The sequence below is a fragment of the Drosophila teissieri genome, chromosome 2R (assembly GCF_016746235.2).
Source record: "Drosophila teissieri strain GT53w chromosome 2R, Prin_Dtei_1.1, whole genome shotgun sequence".
Lineage (NCBI taxonomy): Eukaryota > Metazoa > Arthropoda > Insecta > Diptera > Drosophilidae > Drosophila > Drosophila teissieri.
This window is the reverse complement of record NC_053030.1, coordinates 11495319-11514713: the sequence shown is the minus strand read 5'-3', so window position 1 is coordinate 11514713 and position 19395 is coordinate 11495319. Positions and strand designations below refer to the sequence as shown.

At 41.9% G+C, this 19395-nt stretch overlaps 2 protein-coding genes across 9 annotated transcripts in view; both read right to left on the bottom strand.

Annotated features, from left to right (window-relative positions):
• LOC122615020 (AF4/FMR2 family member lilli) overlaps positions 1-6880 on the bottom strand; it is a 64223-nt gene extending 57343 nt beyond the window's left edge. The window contains exon 1 of the mRNA XM_043789851.1: positions 5787-6880. The gene's annotated coding sequence lies outside the window, so the exon portion shown is untranslated. The remainder of the gene's footprint in view (positions 1-5786) is intronic.
• Positions 6881-14535: 7655 nt separating this feature from the next.
• LOC122614314 (KAT8 regulatory NSL complex subunit 3) lies at positions 14536-19361 on the bottom strand. 8 transcript variants are annotated; one of them, XM_043788871.1, is made up of 9 exons: positions 18326-18935; positions 17866-18185; positions 17276-17802; positions 16773-17218; positions 16477-16705; positions 16292-16351; positions 16145-16210; positions 15491-16075; positions 14536-15435 (listed from the first exon to the last, which is right to left on the bottom strand). In XM_043788871.1, exons 1-9 carry the CDS (start codon positions 18677-18679, stop codon positions 14684-14686), a joined length of 3339 nt encoding a protein of 1112 aa, XP_043644806.1. In that variant the 5' UTR covers positions 18680-18935; the 3' UTR covers positions 14536-14683. The 8 variants fall into 8 exon arrangements, with proteins under 8 accessions (XP_043644806.1, XP_043644804.1, XP_043644805.1 ...); XM_043788869.1 differs by having other exon boundaries at positions 15491-16210; XM_043788874.1 differs by lacking the exon at positions 18326-18935 and adding an exon at positions 19103-19361 and having other exon boundaries at positions 14537-15435; positions 15491-16210.
• Positions 19362-19395: the final 34 nt, after the last annotated feature.

The following is a 19395-nucleotide window of genomic DNA, read 5'->3' as shown; positions in this document are numbered from 1 at the left end:
TGTTGGCCAAAACTTATTTATTGCACCGCCAACAGCTACCCCCTCATCACAACCCACAATAAGCCCATGAATGTCGTGCCAAGGCTCAGCTAAGACAAAAAGAAAATGCCATCGTTGATTTACCACAATTGCAGGCGATTTCGCTTTCCTCCCTCGAATGGGCGCCATAAGCTTTGGCTTTTGTTTCGGTTTTAGCCATGGTAATGACGGTTTGATTTGACTATGATTACCTTAATAATTTCCACAAATCACTCGAAGGGTTTCGAACCATCAAGTGTGGGGGCACTAAAATACATTTTTAGCTAATTGGGTACTTTATCGTGGTCATGAGGAATTTAATGTCTCTTTAGTACGTGCATAATTTAACTAAGTCGCTTTCTTGGTTTATACTTTACTAGTCTCAACATATATTCTATCTATACGAATTTAATTTTGCTACTTCTTCACACTCATACCCACTGAAAACAACTTCAAAGTAAAAAATGATTATTTCAGCATAAATTTCAGCAGCATGCCGAGATTAGCATAAAATCTCTGGATGAGAAGACTTCGTTAAACAATCTTGTTTGCACATGCATCCCATTTCCACACCCACTTGTGGAACCCAGATTCCCCCATTTTTCTTGGCAATGAACCGATAATATCGACTTGCACCAGTTGGCCTTGACTCAAAGCCGCAGAGGAAACGCGCGTGGCAGATTATTGCAAAACTTGCGCTGAATTATCAAGCGAGACTCCCCCGCAGAACAAACAATTATACAATTTGCAAGTGAAATAAAAAGTTATTCGCAAATATATAATAATATATGACTGGGGAATATTGATAGGGATTTCCTTGGAGACACTTGGCTCAGCAGAATTTACTTGAAGTGAATGGCTAGTGAATCACTGTCGCGAAACGCTTTCGAAGCACACTTACAGATAATAAATCCGGCCTGGTTCTCAAATGGCTTTATCTGCAGCTGAATTATTTATGTACTTCATTATGATTTGCTAAAAATATATCTCTATATATGTATATGCTGGCGGCAAAGTCGAAGTTGCGAAATTGAAATTTTTTTATTGAATCACTGTAGTAGTCTTGCGATTCATTTTTCGTTGTTTCAACATGATTAAGCTGGAATTATGGTCAAAATGAGGGTATTTTCGAAAAAAAGCTATGCAAATACGTTTATAATATATTTGCCTCTACTGCATATTTCATTTAAATACCATATATCAATATTAAACAGAATACATTCATCTGAATTATTCAAGAGGAGCATACTTTCCACTTCAGGTATCACACCTGATTCACGCCCTTAATGCGACCCAAAAAAGTTTTGCATACTGCGTTTTTAGGACATGTGTCCCTTGCATCGCATCCATAATATGTGGGACACATTTAGTGCCCGTACGTGTAGTTTTATCCTTGTGCCAGATTGATTTTCCTCGCCGACTTTCCCACAGCCCAGCCCATCCCATCCCATCTGCTGTTGTGCCGCATTGTGGTGGCAGATTCTTTTTTTACACGCCCATAATATGTGCTCTTATTGATTTTTTTTGCTTCTGCTCACTCGTTTTTCCCTTGTGGTGGAGCAAAAGGAAAATCGTATTTTTTGCGTTCGATATCTGCTCTTTCCATTTTTAATTGCATTATGCAGTGAAATCGCTGGGCGACCAAGGGGCGGGGCACCAAAGTTAATTTCATTTGCGAGTGTGGACAGGATGCAGGCGAAATCAGAGTCTTGGGCTTGGCCACGTCCATTGGATGCCATTGTTCGGCCGTCAGAAGTTCAAACTTTGCTTTCAACTGATTTTCCGGGGGTTAAATGCAGGGTAATGCGATTGGCTTTTCCCAAACATTTCCCTTCATTGCATTGCCTGAATGTGAATCAGGGATTTGGGATAAAGCTTTTGGAAATATACTAGTTTTGTGCCCCAAATGTCTTTCATAGACGCATCAAATGCAGTTACTAGATTTCAAAGACTTAAGTTATACGTTAACGTAAACGAAATAAATGAAATTGATATATTGGAAAAATAAGTAGAAGTTCCAAGCAACTTCCTCATAAGTTAATGCATTTGTAGACTTTAGTTTACATTTTTTTTTGCAAGTTCCTTCCGATTTCTTTACACTTTTTCCATTTTCCTTTATCTGGTTGACAATAAATCTGCGCTGGGATCATTAATTTGGAGCCGCTTAAGGGCTTTTGCCCGGGAACTCCATTTCTGTGCCACAATCCGTTGCACGTGTCCCACTTTGCCCTCCCAGTTGATTCCCTTTATCACCTTCCCTTATCAGTGCAGCGACAGACAAAAGGGGCGGCAGTGAAAATAGGGGAAGTGCCAACTATTAAGTTTTCCCAGCTTAGCAGAAGGCTGCCCCATTATCACTGCGCACTTTGAGGGACTTCTCGGAGTTTTTCGGCGGAGCAGGGAGCGGTGTGGTGGGCACATAAAAATGCTAATCATTTGCTCATTAAATCCGCATCATCCGCTGCCAACGTCGCTGCTAGTGTTAATGACAGGACACCAGCCGGAGAAAATCCGGAAACAGTGAGAGGTAGAACGTTGGAGCGATGTGTACTTCGAGGCCCGGGCATTTCGCACAGCTGTTCTGGGAGCCTCAAAAGTTCAACGGGAATTTGGCACAAGCCAAATGAATAACAAAACAAAAGCGACCAAAGCAAAAGCAGCAGCCAAAGAAACAGCGAAAACAAGAGCTGAAATGAAGTACGGCCAGAACAGAAGGAGAGCAGAAGTTGTGCGAAGGGCAAGTGAGGGACAGTACAGTGAACACCAAAGCTAGTGGACGAATAGTATACGAGAAAGTTGCGCTTAATCGTAACAAATGGTTAATAGTTATTTATATTTAGTTAAGATAACACTGTATTAATACATTCTAATATATTTAAATCTACATAAGATATTACATACGTTTGTTTGTTGGTGAGTCAATTTTGATTACATTTTGGACAAAGAAAAATCGATTTTAAAGCTTACATGCGCCAACTGGATGGCCAACGGAACACCTTAATTGGTTATTGATCACATTACAACGCACTTTTATCCCCTAAGCAGCGGAATATTATTTACTTTGAAGCTTAGCGAGTTGTAAAAATAAACCAACTGACTGCTGTGCGCGGTGTCAGCCCCCACTGTAGCCAATTCGGCTGGGGAAATCCGCTCAATCCACCCGCCCTCCCCTTGCGCAGACATCTTAACGGCCTGTGAAGCATTGGGCCTGAAACTCAGAACTCGGAACCCGAAATGGGGGCTGGATGTGCCGAGGTCCTGCGTCGGGGAACCCAAACAGGCCACAGGGATACATAAAGCAGGAGGAGGTGGGCTGTAAAGGCGGGAAGTCGGGCTGGGGTGATGCCAAATCATCTGTTCTAAATCGATTTTCCCTGGGTTTGTTGTTCTTTTTCATTTTTCTTACTCCTTTGTGCGCGTTGTTAGCCTCTTTATACGGAGAAATACAAAAAGTATTAAATATTTAAGGAACTGGAAACCAAGTAAGCTTGAAGGAATATATTTATAGAAATGAACATCGTTTTGATAAACTTAAAGGTGCTAAAAGTGTTCTTTTAAGTTTATTGGAACGGCGAAGGAAGGAAAAATTGCGGCAGTCATAGCCTCTAATTCAGCTCATAAATTTTCCTTTGGCAAAGTAAATCTATAAAAAATACCTCTACGCCTACGCCGAGCACCCCTTTTACTATCTACCTCCTCGTATCTGTAGCTGCCCCTCGAAACTTAATTGACCCCAAAAATAGCTACGAAAATTGCTTTAAATTTGTTAAACTTCAACGGCAGCCAGCCAATCTGAGATCTACGCCTACGGGTCCGGAGAGAGATTACTTTGAAGCGAGGGAGCCGAAGAAATCGAACGGAGCATTTTTGCTCATTAAATAAATCAGAAATTGCTTGGGCCTCTCGGTGGTTGCCCATATACATAAGTCGAATTTCTCGACTTGGAGCGTTTCAAATGAATCGAATGCTCGAAATTTATGCAAATTGGGCGAAATGTTGGTCAAAATGTTGAGCAAAAATGTCACTGCTTGCAGGCCAAGACGAGTTCCGATTTCTTTTGATTTATCACTGCAAATGGTCAACTAGTTTAATGAATATGACAGAAAGTAAGGAAATTAAGCGAGATCACGCAAAAAGTTTACAGTGGGAGCTGCAAGTATTCGGTTTTAAGTAGGGAAGCATGAGATCACGTCTTGTATTCAACGTGTGACACTAAAACATTCTGAATATTTACATTTTAAAACTATTCTGACTGATAGAAATCTGTTCTACTATAAAGAAGCATGGGAAATCTTTGATCATTAATATTTATATTATTTTGGCATTAACTACTGGTATAAATCTTTGCATGTAAACGTATACAAGGTTTTGTTTAAATGGAATGCTATATAAATAAATTATGGAACATGCAGTGGATATTCTCCTAAATAGTATGTGATGTTGAAAACGCTACTAAAAAACCTTATATTTTTATATATTTTCTTGGGAATGATTACATCTCAGCTGAACTGTAGGCGCAGCATAAGATATCTGATTTTTGGAACAATTAAGCCGCATCCACATTAAGTAACCGAGACAAAAGCAGCCGCTGACCCAACTCTTGGATCTCAGATTGTTCTCCGCTCGCTGATCTACGTGATATATGTACCTATATATGTGGATACATATATGTACATATGTACATCTGAGCCCCTTTCATGCCGCCTCTAAATCAACGAAAAAGTTAAAAACACACTGAGTTACGTGCCACAAGCGAGCAACTATCAGATAAACATGATCATAACAGCACATATAAAATTTGAGCTATTTTCGTGGCGGGCCAGTCTGAAATTTTATTGTTACGCTTGTGTAACAACAACAACAATAACCACTATAATAACAACAACAACAACAACAACTACAACCAAAAGCAATAAGCCACAACAAGAACCAGTCACGTTATGAGTAAATGAGTAGAGTTGAACAAAAACAACCAAGATAACTGCAATTGGTGGGCCAAAAGGGGAAGTGGGCTGCCCACAAAAAAGGCAAGCGTGCAATTTCCAAATCACTCGCACAGAAAACGAAATTTATGAATGCCTCTTTATTAGCAGAACCACTTGAGCGAAGGTCAATAGAATGGTGTGTCCATAAAAAGGTAAGATTAAAGAATAAGTCATCCAATTGGTAAACGTGCTGCCATTCCGAATTTATTTCGAATGAGTGTGTGAGTCCAAGTTTTCCAACTCAAAAAGACAGTGACTTTTTTTTTTTAATAGAACAGAAGTAAAAGTCATTTAAGCTGAAGAATAGCAGCTACATATTAACGATTACTAACGATTTTCTTGAATTCACCCAATGGCTAATGCAATAGATAACCATATATGAGTTGCAGATAGTGACAAGTCTCTTCTTTCAGTGTCTCTAATTTGGGAAATCCTTTAGAAATTTGATTTTCATTCAGCAGCTGCGTGGCTTATATAATGGATTCCCATGGATCTTGCCCTCTTGCAGGGTAACGCACCTCACTAAATGGCCGTTTTCACAACCTGCTGACCATGACCATGTGAGTGGTGGAGGGGGGCGCCCAATTAACGGTGATCAAGGGTAAGGGTTAACTGCTAGCCCGACTTTGGTGCTGCCAATTTGCGAGGGTGTCCATGGGTGAAGGTCAAATGGGGGACTATTAAAAGGCGTTTGCTCCGGCACTTCGCCACTTTGTATGCCACTTGGGGGGTTTTTACTTGAATTTATTTAATTTTCCGGCCAATCGAACGCCGTGTACTGACCTTTTTTCCGCTGTCTGCAGTTTTCCGAAATTCGTTCGTTCAGTTTCGGCGCAATTTGTTTACTTTTGCAGTTTATCGGTGTGTGTTGTTGTTTTCTCCGGGAGTTTTTCGTTCAGTTCTCGTGCTCTTTTTTTGGGCTGGGTAATTTTGGGGCCGAAAAAGGACGAGTTCTATATCGGGATTGCTCTCGCTCTCCTTTTCTCACTCTCTCTTCCTTTTTGCTCCTTGCGCGCGCGCTCTCGCAAATTGATTTTCACTTTTGGCGATTGTCAAAAAGACGGCAACAGAAAAATAATAATAAAACGAACGGCGCAGGAATTTTCACTTGTGCCACTTTTTGCGGCCTCCGTTTATTTCTCAGATATTACTCTTTTTTTACTTTTTTACTTTTTCACCTTTTATATTTTGTGTGCTTGCAGGGAAACGGGTTTACGTGGATTTTTCGGTTTTGGGGAAACAAGAAATTCCTACTGCGTTTTTTTCGTTTTCCTCTCTTTTTCCTTTTTCTTTACGTACGCCTTTTTCCTACTGACTTTTGCGTTTTTCTCCTTTGCCGAGATGCTCACGCACACTGGCGCACTCCCACAGACAGACACACACACAAAACACAAACACACACGCACCGGCCAAACAACAAAAATTCTTTCGCTGTCTTTGATTTTTGTTTCTTTTCCTTTTTGGCTTTGATTTTTGCTGCTGCAGAGGCGAACCGGTTTTTGTTTTTATTATTTGTATTTTTCTACTTGTTTTTGCACTTCACATCGATCGGTTTCTCGTATCGGTATCGGTTGATTCGTTAGCTGCAGTTGGCAGTTTTAAATTCTAATAATCACAGCGATTATTTTCAATTTTTATTTGGGCGAATTCAGTGCACCGTTATTTTGCATGCACACAGCATCGGCTGTCTCGCTCCTTCTCGCTCTCACACCTTTTGAGCCTGGGCGAAGAAAATCGCGCACAAAATCGGTTTATGAAAATATATTCGAAAATTCGTTAGTATCAAGATTGGTTTTTTCCCGGCGACTTTAACGGTTACCGATGTGCTTTAAGCATTATTTCTCTAACGGATCACGCGAAAACACATGCTGCACGAATCGCGGTTGAAAAAGCAATAACAAAAATAGCAGGAGAGCGCCCTAGAGATGGCAAATGTTCGATTACAGACCGATATCGTTGGTCTAACAGCTCTAGTTGGAGAGAGCGAGTTCGAATTCGAAGAAAGAGCGGGCTCTGTTAACCGGTTGTACCGGCTGGTTTGAGGCAGCGCTCAGTTCTAATTAGAGTTCTTCATGATGGATTGAGCCCTGACTACATAAATGTCCTTAGAATTTTAAAAGATCAATTGCTCCTAATGCTTCCTTATCTAAAATTAGTCTCCTATTTAACCTAAGCAATTCGGAATCCACCGCTTCCGAGCTGAAATAAAGCCACACAATTAAGTCGTTTCCTCTTAACTTACATATTATTTTGCACTCTAATCAGAACATAGCGCAGACTCCAACAAGAGAGTTTAACATCTAATACGAAAAGCCTAACAGTTCCCTTAACAGAAGCTTAACATATTCGGCTAACATTCGCGTTTTTTGCTGACTACTTTCGTCATTAGTTGGAATACATCAAAAGCGTAGGAAAATCAAACGCCTCCGCAGCGCCCCTCCCCCTTCAATTTCCCCTCGAGCACCTTGACTATTTTCTTGCACAAGTTCTGGGTCACTTGGGTACTTTTCCAGCATTTCTTAAGGTTTTTTCCCGATTTCTTTTGGCTGTTTTGGCGCTCGAATCGTTTTTCATTTTCCTGACCCAAAGTGGGTGGCTGGGAGGTTTTTGGGGGGCCACGTGCGGCTGATCCATCGCCTCTGCTGTCGTTGCTGCTGTTGTTGTTGTTGTTGCTTGGGGGAGCGACAGCTTTTCTTTGCCGGTCCATTGTTCCCAATTTCCTCGTTTACTGTTTTTGTTATCCAAGGGTTATTTGCAAAGGCGCCTTAAGTTGAGGTTTTGTTTTTATGGCGAAAAACCTGAAAGTCCAAGTGCTTTTTGCTCACTTTTATTACTCGTCCACAACGATTTAAAACTTGCTAATTGGCAAACTCAAAAAATTCAGGTTTTGATAATTTTACGAGAAATTAAAATGGCATCTATGGTTGTTTGAAATTCAGGTATGAAATGAGCTTATGAAGTTTCGAACCTTAAACTAATCTTCCCTTCTAAACCAGTTTAAAACGTTTCGTATTATTATTTTTATTGTAATCCAAGATTTCATTTTACACATCTCACTTTATTCCAATTTTTCCTTGTAAAAGTGGAAATCCTTTCCAGAAATAATCGCACATATGCAGTTTATGTAATTTCACCCCGTTTTGAGCTCAAGCCCCAGTACTCCTTTGGCTTTCCTCGATATCCTCAATTGAGTTGATTTATGCAAAACTCCTCCGTTTTGCGAAAAGCGAACATTTTCAATCATAAACGTGAGGCAAAAATGATGACGACCCCAGAGGTCAGTTGTAGTACCAGTACTCGTATTATGATGAGAAGCCGCGAGTTTTGCATGGAAAATTAGGCAGCCGAAAAATGCAATTTCACTGATGCTACCGAGTTTTGCCTGTAATATCAACGTGCACTTGCATTGCAAGACACCTTCCACTTTGTTCAGTAATCTTGCATTATTATGGATGCTTTTTCTACAAAATACAAAAATGATAATAATATTAATTACTCACTGAGGGGCGTAGGGAATGTAGACTGAATCAATGAGTTCTCCATGTCTCTACAACTCGTTGAAACCCACCCACTTTTCAATTTCACATTTTTTGTGCGTGCCAGCTTTACAGTTTGAGAGCCACATGCCGACATAGTTATTAGATGTTTCGTCAGCTGGGATCTATGAGCCATCTTTTCCGATGCAACGTGTGCTGGTGGTGCAACATGCAGTGTGCACGACACGCCCCCGACACCTCTTCGCCCCGCCCACCGCTTTCATAACCCCCACGGAAAAATGCTTTAATACCTACACTCTAAACAAGAAATGTCACTCATGATGTTTATTTATTACATTATGATTTTTATATTTTTCGTTTTTACATATTAATAAAATAAATACAAAATAGGATATTTATTAAGACTATTGTTTATATTAATTCACAAGTTCAAAGATAAGACCACCAAGTTTGTTAAAGGATAATATTTTAAACTTAAATAGGCTATTTTATTTACAGTAGAACGAACACCTTCAAGTATTAGTATTATACAAATACAATCTATTATTGAAATTGAAGTATATTTTTTTCCGTGTAGTCACAATGGGTGGCTAAGCAGGAGCCGGCGAATTTACAATAAATAACAATCAGCAGCGAAGGCATTAAAGGGGCAGCAGGGGGCAAATAGTGGAGCTGAGGAAAACTCAGCTGCAGCGGATTGTATTCGATCACAAAAGGTTTTCGATGCGCCAAAGCAAAGAAAAGCCAAAGGAAAGAGAAGGATACAAATTGTGCAAACTATTTTTAAATAAGGTCTTTGGGTATTTTAATAACCTATTACTTGGATTTTGTGAACAGCGCCATTATATGTAGTACCATTTCTACTAGGGCACATCTTTCGAACTATGAAGTGATTATTATTATAACTTTTTAAACTGTTTAATGACCATATTATAGTTTTTTGGTTGACATATACATATATATAATACAGACCGATCGCAACTGGAAAAGTGCAACTGCATCTGTAAACAAAGCAACTCTCTGACTTTGCATATCAAATTTCAGTCGCTAATATATTCGCAGTGCTTATGATCTGTGAATAATTTCGATAGCTCTCAGCAGTGGTATAATAATCACAGCGCCCCTCTTTTTTCTGGTGAAGGATCGCGGATCAGTTTCTGCGGCTCAGCAAAGCAGAAAAAAGGGGGAAGTGGGGGGTATCAAAAAACAAGGCTGTCCAAGTGAAAGTCCAACGTTCGGCCGCTTTGGCCGCTTCACATCTCACTAACCTCGTGATTTATATATTTGGCCCAAACCGGCTGTCTGTTTCTCAGCCCGATTGACTGACAGTTGGAGGGGCGGCTGGGAGAGGGCGACTGGAAAAGGGGCGTGGCATGCGTTGCTGCATAATGAAAACGTTAGCAGACAGGCCAAAACGGCAGCTGAAAACAAATTTGCATACTTAGGCGCAGAGGAAAGTGAAAATTGCATCAAGTTTTTACCATTTTACCAGGCCAAATGAGCGAAAGTGAATCGCAAAAAGGAGCAGCAAACAAAAAATATTTGGCCAAACAGGAAATGCATTTCAGAGCGTTTGGCAATTCGCAATGCTTGCCAAACTGATATTTGATATTCAAATTAATTTTTTCCCGGGCAATTATGTAACTGGATTATGATGGAAGATTATGCAAATTGCAGGCGAGGTTGCATGCCGAAATATTTGAGCTATAATTGCTATAAAGGCTACGAAAACTATAATTAAATAATAGGTAAATTAATTTTGATTGGAGCTACTTAAATTGCGATTAAAGATTATGGCAATCCATTTGGGGTACACACCCAGCAAAAATAGAGAAAAAATATCCGTGTTCATATTCGTATTTAATTCCAATCATCAGTTCATTATAAATCTATACAGATGTATAATTTGATTTATTTAGTTCTTAAGCTTAGCAAGTCAACGTATTGCCATACATTAATAAATGTAATATAATTATTGTCTTAATGAACTTAGAAATAACTTAGCTTAGGTATACAATTTAGGCTTTGTAAGTAGCTGACTTAAAATCATACTCACAATTTTCCCCATTGAGTAGGTAAACTTTTCACACTTGTCAAACTGTAATAACTTAATGATAAATTTATGCAAAGTATTTCGCAGACGGAGAGCAACAGCCAGAAGCAGAATTAAGCAATAAATTTGTGTTTTGACCCAGCTGAAAGCAGTAAACAGTCGCCTGCTGGCCAGAAAACCAGCTTGTTCGCATCATCTTCCTTTTTCCATTCCCCGTTCCCCTTGGTTTATGTTTTTTTTTTTTGCTATTTCAGCACTTACACGAATTACGCGACCTGAGAAAATTGTAATTCATAATATTCCATTCCGGCATTCCCGGGAGCGAGCTAACAAATCCTTGGGGACCGACATCCTTGCTCTGGCTCTGGGATCTGCTTGGTTGCTGCTAAAAATAGCACATGCTTCAAGGTTGTCCTGTCGCATGGAAGGGGGGGTTGCCGGGTGGGGGGTGGTGGATCAGAGGGCTTCCTTCCTTCCACCACCAAGGTGGCCCCTTTAACGTGCCAAACTTTTGGCCAACGCGACTCCCCCAAGACGGCCAGGAGATGGAATCAGGCTTAAGGAATGCGACTGGCGACAGGTGAGCAAAGAGGCGAGAAAATGGCATAATGCAAAGTCAGTTTCCTAGCAGTTTCGCGGAACTTTCCGGACTTTCAGTAAGTAGTTTTAGCTGGACAATGCGAAGAGAACTTGTTATTCTTTCACGACCAAAAGAAACTTTAAATAAACTAAGTTATAGACCGCAAGATCAAAAAATATAAAAAATAAAAATGAGAGTAGATGTACAGATTACCATTTCGATGTTTCTTTTTTGTTTTTGGAGGACACCAAGTAAGTAAGCTGTAACTAATCCTTGATATTAGTCATCTTTAATCAGACATTTATAACTTTAATAGTCGTCTCACTCCATGTTGCTTGCAACACCAGGTATGTTCCACTACGTCACATCACATGAACTATTCGAATTCAAAAGACGCAAAATGAAACTAGTCTCGGAATGGAGGATTTGTCAACTACCAAATCCGGATCAGTGTCACCTGCGCCTTTTCATCACGTGACTGCAAGGTAGTGGCCGATTCCCGGCATCTTTGTTATTAAATAAAATGCTGGAAAATAAACATAAAAATCACTCCGTATTTAAAGATCAGACAAGGTAAAGCAGTGGAGTTCCAAGAAAGATCTACATAAATAAGTAAATAATTTAAATATTAAAGACGTATTTAAGAGGTAACAAGATATTAAAGCCACACCAAAATGACACCTTTCTGCACCTGAAGTGTGTATAAAAAATGGCAGACAGATAATAATTTGGTAAAAAAGAGCAGAATTTCCGTTCTTCTCCTTCTTCCTCCATGGCCACTTTTTCTGAATTTCTGAAGCAATCAATTTTTGGCGTAATCAAGCTGCTCCTGCTTTTCCTCCTGCTGCTTTTCCTTCTGCCGGCGAATGCTTGCCCTGGAAAATATTGAAAGTGCCCAGGACACACGTTGAATAAATGGAGGAGCAGAGACGGAAAATGGCTGGAAAAATGTGGAGTTGGGTGGAGGGAGTTCGCAAGATTGCAATGGAAGTGGCATTTGCCATTTCCCCCCGTTTTCCACCGCGCACTTTCACATCATTTGCATGTTATTAAGCGTTATTTAATGGGCGACTGTGGCGGGGGGAGGAGGGTGCATTTGTAAGGGCAACTATCAGCATTTGGCCGATTCCTGGGCCCACCCACTCTCGGTTTCCTACTGCCAGGCGTTTGCGAAATCAAAAGTGCAGCTTTTCCACCCACTTTTCGGACAGCTTTGCGCTTGAATAACCGCGCTTATTAGTATTTGTGCAGGGGATTTGTGCGCAGGATTTGCGGTGTCCTTTACTAGGATGTTGAATTTTGCGCGAAAGCGAATGGAAACAGTTGAGTGAAGCGCGACGAATCTCATGAAAGGATTCGGAAGCCGAGTTTCATTACCATGGATTACAGTTTCAGCAGCACAGTGAGCGAGTTTTTGGTTTTCATTTTGTACGTTGTGCATTTCACAATGCGTAAGTCTCTAATATAATTCTGAAATTTATGGCAACTTGATTTCAGGAACATTTCTAATTTTTATTGTAGCATCAACTTTCATTCTAATCTAAGAATATTCATATTTAAATTTAAAGCAATAAATTTTAGGTGAACAAGCTGCTTAGCAAAGGCCGCCGAATGGGCAACAAACTTGCCACAGAAATTAGGCTAAACACAAAATAATAATAATAAGCCATAAACAAACGCACATGCTGGCTGTTGGCTGTTGGCTGCTGGCTGGCCCAGTGGGTTTCTGGTCCGACAAATTGCCACAAATTAAGAGCAGATTGAAAAAAAAAAAAAAATAATAAAAGGTATGGGCCAAATGCACCCGGCAGGTGGTAAGCGAAGCGAGACTGCAACCGAAATTGCATTGCGAATGCAACCAGCAGCCGGCTAAAGACATTTTTAAATCAAATTCGATTTGGGTCTTGGCATTTGGCGATTTACTGTGTCTGGGAATCGCGCGACTGACTCTCCACATAATTTTCCAATTGCGTAAGCTGCTGGGAAATGACCAGGGAAATATTCAAGATTTTTTGGCACGTGAAAAATGTGTTGAAAATTGGAAAAGATTTCTCAGCTTGCCTAGATATATAAAGATTTCACTTGTAACTTGTAAAGTTAACCTATGAACTTTTATTAATTAAGCTTGGATTTAGTTATTTTCGAATTTACAAAATTATTGGTTTCTAAATTTAATGTTTAAGAATATTTTTTCATTTGTGTTGAGCAACAACCTAGAATGCACTTTAACTTAATCACCCAATTGGATCCTTTCATTTGCACTGTATTATCCTTGACACTCTGGTTGAACCACCCAATTGAATCCTTTCAGCTGGCACTTTGTAATCCTTGACGATCTGCTCGTGATCACGTTTGTCGCGCTACTGAAGTTCCAAGAAGCTCCAAATGTCCGTATTACCCTTGACGCCTCAAAAATACAGAGCCGTACATAATTGTGTTTATATATGTATGTATCTATGATATATATATATGATTTCGGACTGCACATACAATGTAATAAAATATATGACTGATACTTAAGCAAATATGAAATCAGAAGTATAACAGAAAATATGCGCCAGCGGCAGTCGGGATTCGCGAAAATGTTCTTTGGCTTTTGCGAGAGCTTCGCTTTCCAATTTGCTGACTAGTCAAAAAGTCGAAAATTTAACCCTTTAAGGCCAATAAAACGTTTGAGTATATGCAAATTCTATTCAAAAACCATGATTATTATTTATGAAAAATTTACTATTTTGTTTAAGTAATATCCACTTAATACGAGCACTTTAGTAACAAAATATAATAGTGAAAAAAACAAAAAAAAATGCTAATTTCTTTTTGATTTCTTAAGAAGAATATATAAACTAATATTATTTTTGTTCAGAAGTATGAAGTATTTTAAAGCTTTACTTTAAATGGGTTAACGTTTACTACATAAACAGAAGAGGCATTTAACAAGAAACCCAGATATATATATAGATATATAAATGTGTAGGATTCTCCATGCACTTGCCCATGAAACTTCAATGAAACTGTAGCCTTTATGCCAAGCAGCAAAATGCAATTCTAAGCAAAATATCGGTCATCAGAATAAAGTTTGGCGAGCACTGGTTGCAGAGCAGCCGTGTGAACACTTGTGCTTGGTTGCATAAGGGCAGAGAAATCGAAATCTTGGGCTAACGCACTTCGAGCATAAGCATTTGAATACTTTTCCCACGCCGCTGCTGCTTCCTGTGCTCCGTCTCTCAAAGGCAATAGCACCTTTCCATAAGGTTTGCACATAGGACCAGCACATATCAAATCAGGCCGTTGGTATGGTAACTTGAAACCCAGATATGGAATTTGCACAGGTTTGCAAGCGAAGCGTTCTCCGAATTCCCAGAACATACAATAAACTTTTTGTCGATTTACATTGTTCTTTATTTGAACGAAATTATAATCCTTGCAATCAAGGGAAATGGGTAATTCAAGACGCCTTAATCACTTATTAATTAATGGCTTAACATATTTACAAAAGCTATCATCAAATTACTAAAATGTAAGAGGCACAAAATTAAAACATTGTCCAATTCTACATTTTGTTCTGAGTTAAAGTAGCAGCTGTCGAAGATGGTGTTGTCGACGTGGCCGTCACCTTGGAAACGGGCCCAATGTTGACCACTCGTCGCACGCCAGGAGTACCGGAAGATCCTGATGCGGATGACGAAACAACGGCGCCACCCGGTATACGATTGCCCAGCATCTGCACTGGCAGCTGCTTGAGGCCGGTTGCGGATTTAAAATAGATGTTTCGTACAGAACCCTTGCCGTCTCCAGCAACCGTTTTGGACGATCCCGAAGCTCCCGTATTGATCATCTGGAACTGGGGGTAGGCCTTGCTGCCCACGCTGCCCGCTTGACGGATAGTGCCTTGAGCCAATACAGAACCAGTGGGCTTGATTGTCTGCACATTGACGGTTTTGGTAACCAGAGATCCTGTGGCTGGATCGACCATGATGGGACTACTGGAAGCTGTGGTCGTCACTGCTCCTCCTGTCTTTGGGCTGCTCACAATACGTATAGGGACACGATGAGCACCAGACACCATATTACCCATTGGTTTGATTGTGCTCCGGTTAAGGTACACGACTTTATTCTGAGTGGTAAGTGTGCCGCCGGTTGAAGGGGTAAGCAATTGCTGAAGGCCTTTGTTAAGCACAATATTTCCCGGCTTGCTGACACCACCAAGGCTTCCACTGCTAACCATGCCTGAGGGTTTATTAGCCTCCTTTATGATTTTCTGACTGATGATCAGCGGGCTCTTGCTGGCACTTCGAATGGGGGCTGTGAATAATATTTAATTAAAATCGAGAATATCATTTCATTCCACTTAACGTACCTGTCTTAATATCCTTCTCCGCCTGTTGATGCTCCGGGATGTTGCCTTCGTTGTCGGCAAAAACAATGGGCATATCGATAATGTTGGACAAATCCATGCTCCCAGAGCTGCTGCCAGAAGCTGCAGTGGGTACGCTCTTGGTAAGATGCAGCATGGTCATGCCGTTGGCATTCTTAAACACTGTGTACTTTTGCTGTCCCGTTCCTGTTGATGTCGATGAGCCAACTGCTCCTGATGATGTTGCTGCTGTTGCAAACTGCTGCGTTTGTCCCGAGGGCGTTTTTAGGGTGAAGATCTGCTGGCCACCAACGGATGAGACTGGTAGGGTCTTTACAATGCTGCCAATGGTGGCGGTGCTAGCTGTCCCGACACTCGGTTTGTTCAGCGTGTAATTAATGAGTTTGCCCTGTGTCGGTAGCGATTTGATTTGAACGAACTGGCTGGATGGGATCATCTTAATCTTGGTGCCAGCTGCGAGATTGACGGGCGGCAGTTGTTTTCCCAAAACAGCGGGAGTTATCACCTTTGGCACGCCTGCCGACCCACCCGCAGTGGTTTGGCCATCTTCATAGTCCAGGGCATCATCTAGTATGAATTCAATGGATTGGTTTAGTTCTTCGCTGCTCAGTTTCGGTTTGTCTGGATGAGGTGCACCTTTTTGTCTAACAGAGCGTGCCGAGCCACCGACATTGGGAAGGGGGCGTGTTCGGGGTCTTCCAACTGAGGGGGTAAAAATGTTAGTTGATGAATCGTGGGAGACAGCCACAAGTGGCACTAGAGGAAGACCCGAAATGAATTTACCCTTTCGCTTCACAGCAAACGGATCAATGAGGCGCGGTGGCTTCGGCTTGTGGACGCGATCTTGGTCAATGGATTAATTTTGATTGGGAACGTTTTTGTTAGGTGATGATTAGTGAGTGAACATGCGGGATGGATGGTAGGATGATAAGGTTGTAATGGTTTACACTTGGAATACTGGTACTTACTGTGAGGGAGAAACTTTGATTTGGACGGCAGTCCCATTGAGTCGTCTAAAGTACCGTCCATCTTTCGCTTACGCATCTGCTGAACAGCTTTGTTTGCGTTTCCATCGGCCAGGATGTGAGCTGACTGCTTTTGCTGTCGCTGGTAGCCCTGTTGGTGCATTAAAGATGTGGGCATCCGCGGTCCAGGTGGATTGCTTAGCGTTTTGTTTACAAACTCAAAGACTTCCTCCTGCAAATTATATTATGTATTAATACAGATCTCTTGTTGTATTACAAAACTCCCATTTTGAACTTACGACAACCATATAATCAACCATGGACTGTGTAACGCCTTCTATTCGGCGCTTGCTCTTGGGAACACGCAGTGCATCATCTGCACTTCCCACTACCACCAGCGAAGATTCAGACTGCATTCGTTCGCGCAACCCTTCCATTTCTTCCTGACTTGTGCGTGCCGAATTTTGACCGATGACAAAGAGTATCGGTGCTTTTATGTCCAGCATGCGATCATCGGGGGTTCCCCGTGGCCCACGCATGGTGTTGTAGGCAAATCCCATGCACACCACACAGGCAACGCTCTCCGAAAGAGCAACCTGCAGGGCCAAGGCAGCTCCAGCATTAAATCCAACGAGTATTATGCCACGGTTCGGGTTGTCTGTGCGCAATTCATTGATTTTGACGCGTGTGAGAGACACGATGGTCTCAGACACCTGGTCTAGATTCTGATTGCCAATTCGGTTGTCTATAAAAGTGAAATAGTTAAATAAGCAAAACTAGGTAGATCTCGTAGTAAACATACTCGTATTCGGCAGCGAAATCTGAACGACCTGAGTGATAGTAGCCAATGACTGGTACCACTTCTGCATGCGATCCGACACTGTTCCACTGGTCGGCATTGTGGGCAGCACCACCATGATGGCGTTATGCGTGAGTTGACGACCCTTGGGTAGGATATTTGGTTCCCAGCGTTTTTTCATCACCGGTGCCAGCAGCTCTTGACTATTATTTAATGGCCTTCCAAACAGCATCTTGTCCACTAATGTGGGCAACTTGGTCTTCAGCGTCTGCAGAATTTCCAGGTATGAGGCCATATATGAGGGCGATAAGTGCTCCATTAGGAGAGCATGAATCCACTGCGTAATGCGTGACTCCCAAGCCACGCTGGCCAGAAGTTTACGAAACCTGGACGCGGATTTGTCCGAGCTTATGCGACGGTGAATAGGCTCGTGCTGGCGTTTGTCGTTGGCCAGGCGAGCCAACTGATCCTGGTCCAGAATTGCGCAGACCTTTTCGAAAACCATCTCCTGCGTGGGCGTCCAATTAAATCTGTGTGGTGGTGAGAGATATTGAATGGTTCAGTTTTTCTATCGACTAGAGTCGAGAACTCACTTATTAACGCGCGCCACCCAATCTTGTTCATCCGAATTGTTGTTCTTCACGTATTTGGCAATGCGAGCGCATTCATTCATTGCCTCCTTGGCGGCGATCTCATCGTAGGGCGGCACATGTGCCTGCTGCAACTCGGACAGTTCCTCCTGCTGCGGCGGATATGTATGGCAGCTGGGACACTGTGGCGGATGGCGGACCAGAATGTTCCTTGCGGGCGTGAGGCCGTTGGTAACATCGCTGCGCACTGGCGTATCTCGCATATAGCTGTGCTCCATTTTCTCGCTAAATGAGGATTCACTAGGCGCCGAAATGGTACTGGACTAAAGAATAAAAGCAATAATTAGTGTTTAATGCCGGCAAACAGGTACATTAGTGAGGTGAGTGATCGGGCTGGGGATGTTAGGGCGCATGCAGAGCTGGTTAGTGGGTGATGATATGGTGCCTCTAGTTTAAACATTACACTCTCTGTTGGCGTGCAGGGCGATGTAACGACCAGGGCGGGTGACTTAATCATCGGCGGCGCCTTTGGCGGAGAACTGACTTTGATGGAGCCCGACATGGAGGCAGCGCTGCCCAGGGAGCCGGCCTTTACCACATAATAAGAGGCACTGGATCCGCCCATTGGCGAATTGTTTGTTTTTGTTGCGGTCGTCGCCGCCGCCGACGTTGCTGTTGATGTGTGTGTATGTGTGCTGAATGTCGTTCTGCCTGCTCCAACGCGAGTCAGAAATTTGCTGGGACTGTAGGTTATAATGGAGCCTCTGCCCTCTGAGGTTTGCGCCTGACTTTTGCTGGCACTTGACAATTCCTTCATTGTTAATTATTAATAATGCTTTTAACTGGCTACCCAAAGTTGACGTTCTTCTTCTTTTCTACGTCGTTGTCGCGTTTGTGACGTTAAGAAACAGCTGCGAATGCCTCAACCCCCTAGCCTACGGCCCAATCAAAGGTCACTCGCGATTCGCACTGATTTTAAACAATTTTACCAGCAATTCTTATTGATTTTCTGGTATTTGCTAGTACACAACGCGAATTTTCGTTCCTGCAAAATATGGCGTGCCCAAAGTGGCCTTGCCATATCTGAAAATAAAAACTCTATCTGGCAACTCTGCGACTACCCCGAACCTCAGGCCCCGCGCTGGTATTTATTCTATTTCACAACAAAACGCCAACGAAAGGAATATTGCAGATGAAGGACACGTGGAGCAGTTACTCCTCTGTGCAGGATGGTACTTACACTCTCGCTGGGCGTGGGGGTGGTGGGCGGCACTAGCTCTATGACGCCGTCCAGTGGCTGGGCCGCAATTTTCTGTCCCTGCTCCTGGGACACATTCTGCACTAAATTGCCTCCGCTTTGCAGAAAATCATTGAAGCAGTCGAAGAACGAAGACATATTCCGATGTATCTTTGATTTAAATAGAGATTATTTCTATTTTTGACAACAAAAACGCGACAAAAATAAGCGGAGCGTCAGAAACCGAGTGATAGGGGCTAGAGCTGCCACCTTGTTCAGTTGTTTTCACGCATTTG

What these genes read in the sequence shown, in the direction of transcription:
- LOC122614314 (XM_043788869.1), bottom strand. Translation starts at nt 18,679, where the DNA reads ATGAAGGAATTGTCAAGTGCCAGCAAAAGTCAGGCGCAAACCTCAGAG. An exon ending in ATCAAAGTTTCTCCCTCACA is followed by an intron (nt 16,352 to 16,476) that starts GTAAGTACCAGT and finishes CCATTGACCAAG; the next exon opens with ATCGCGTCCACAAGCCGAAG. An exon ending in GTTTGCTGTGAAGCGAAAGG is followed by an intron (nt 16,211 to 16,291) that starts GTAAATTCATTT and finishes TTACCCCCTCAG; the next exon opens with TTGGAAGACCCCGAACACGC.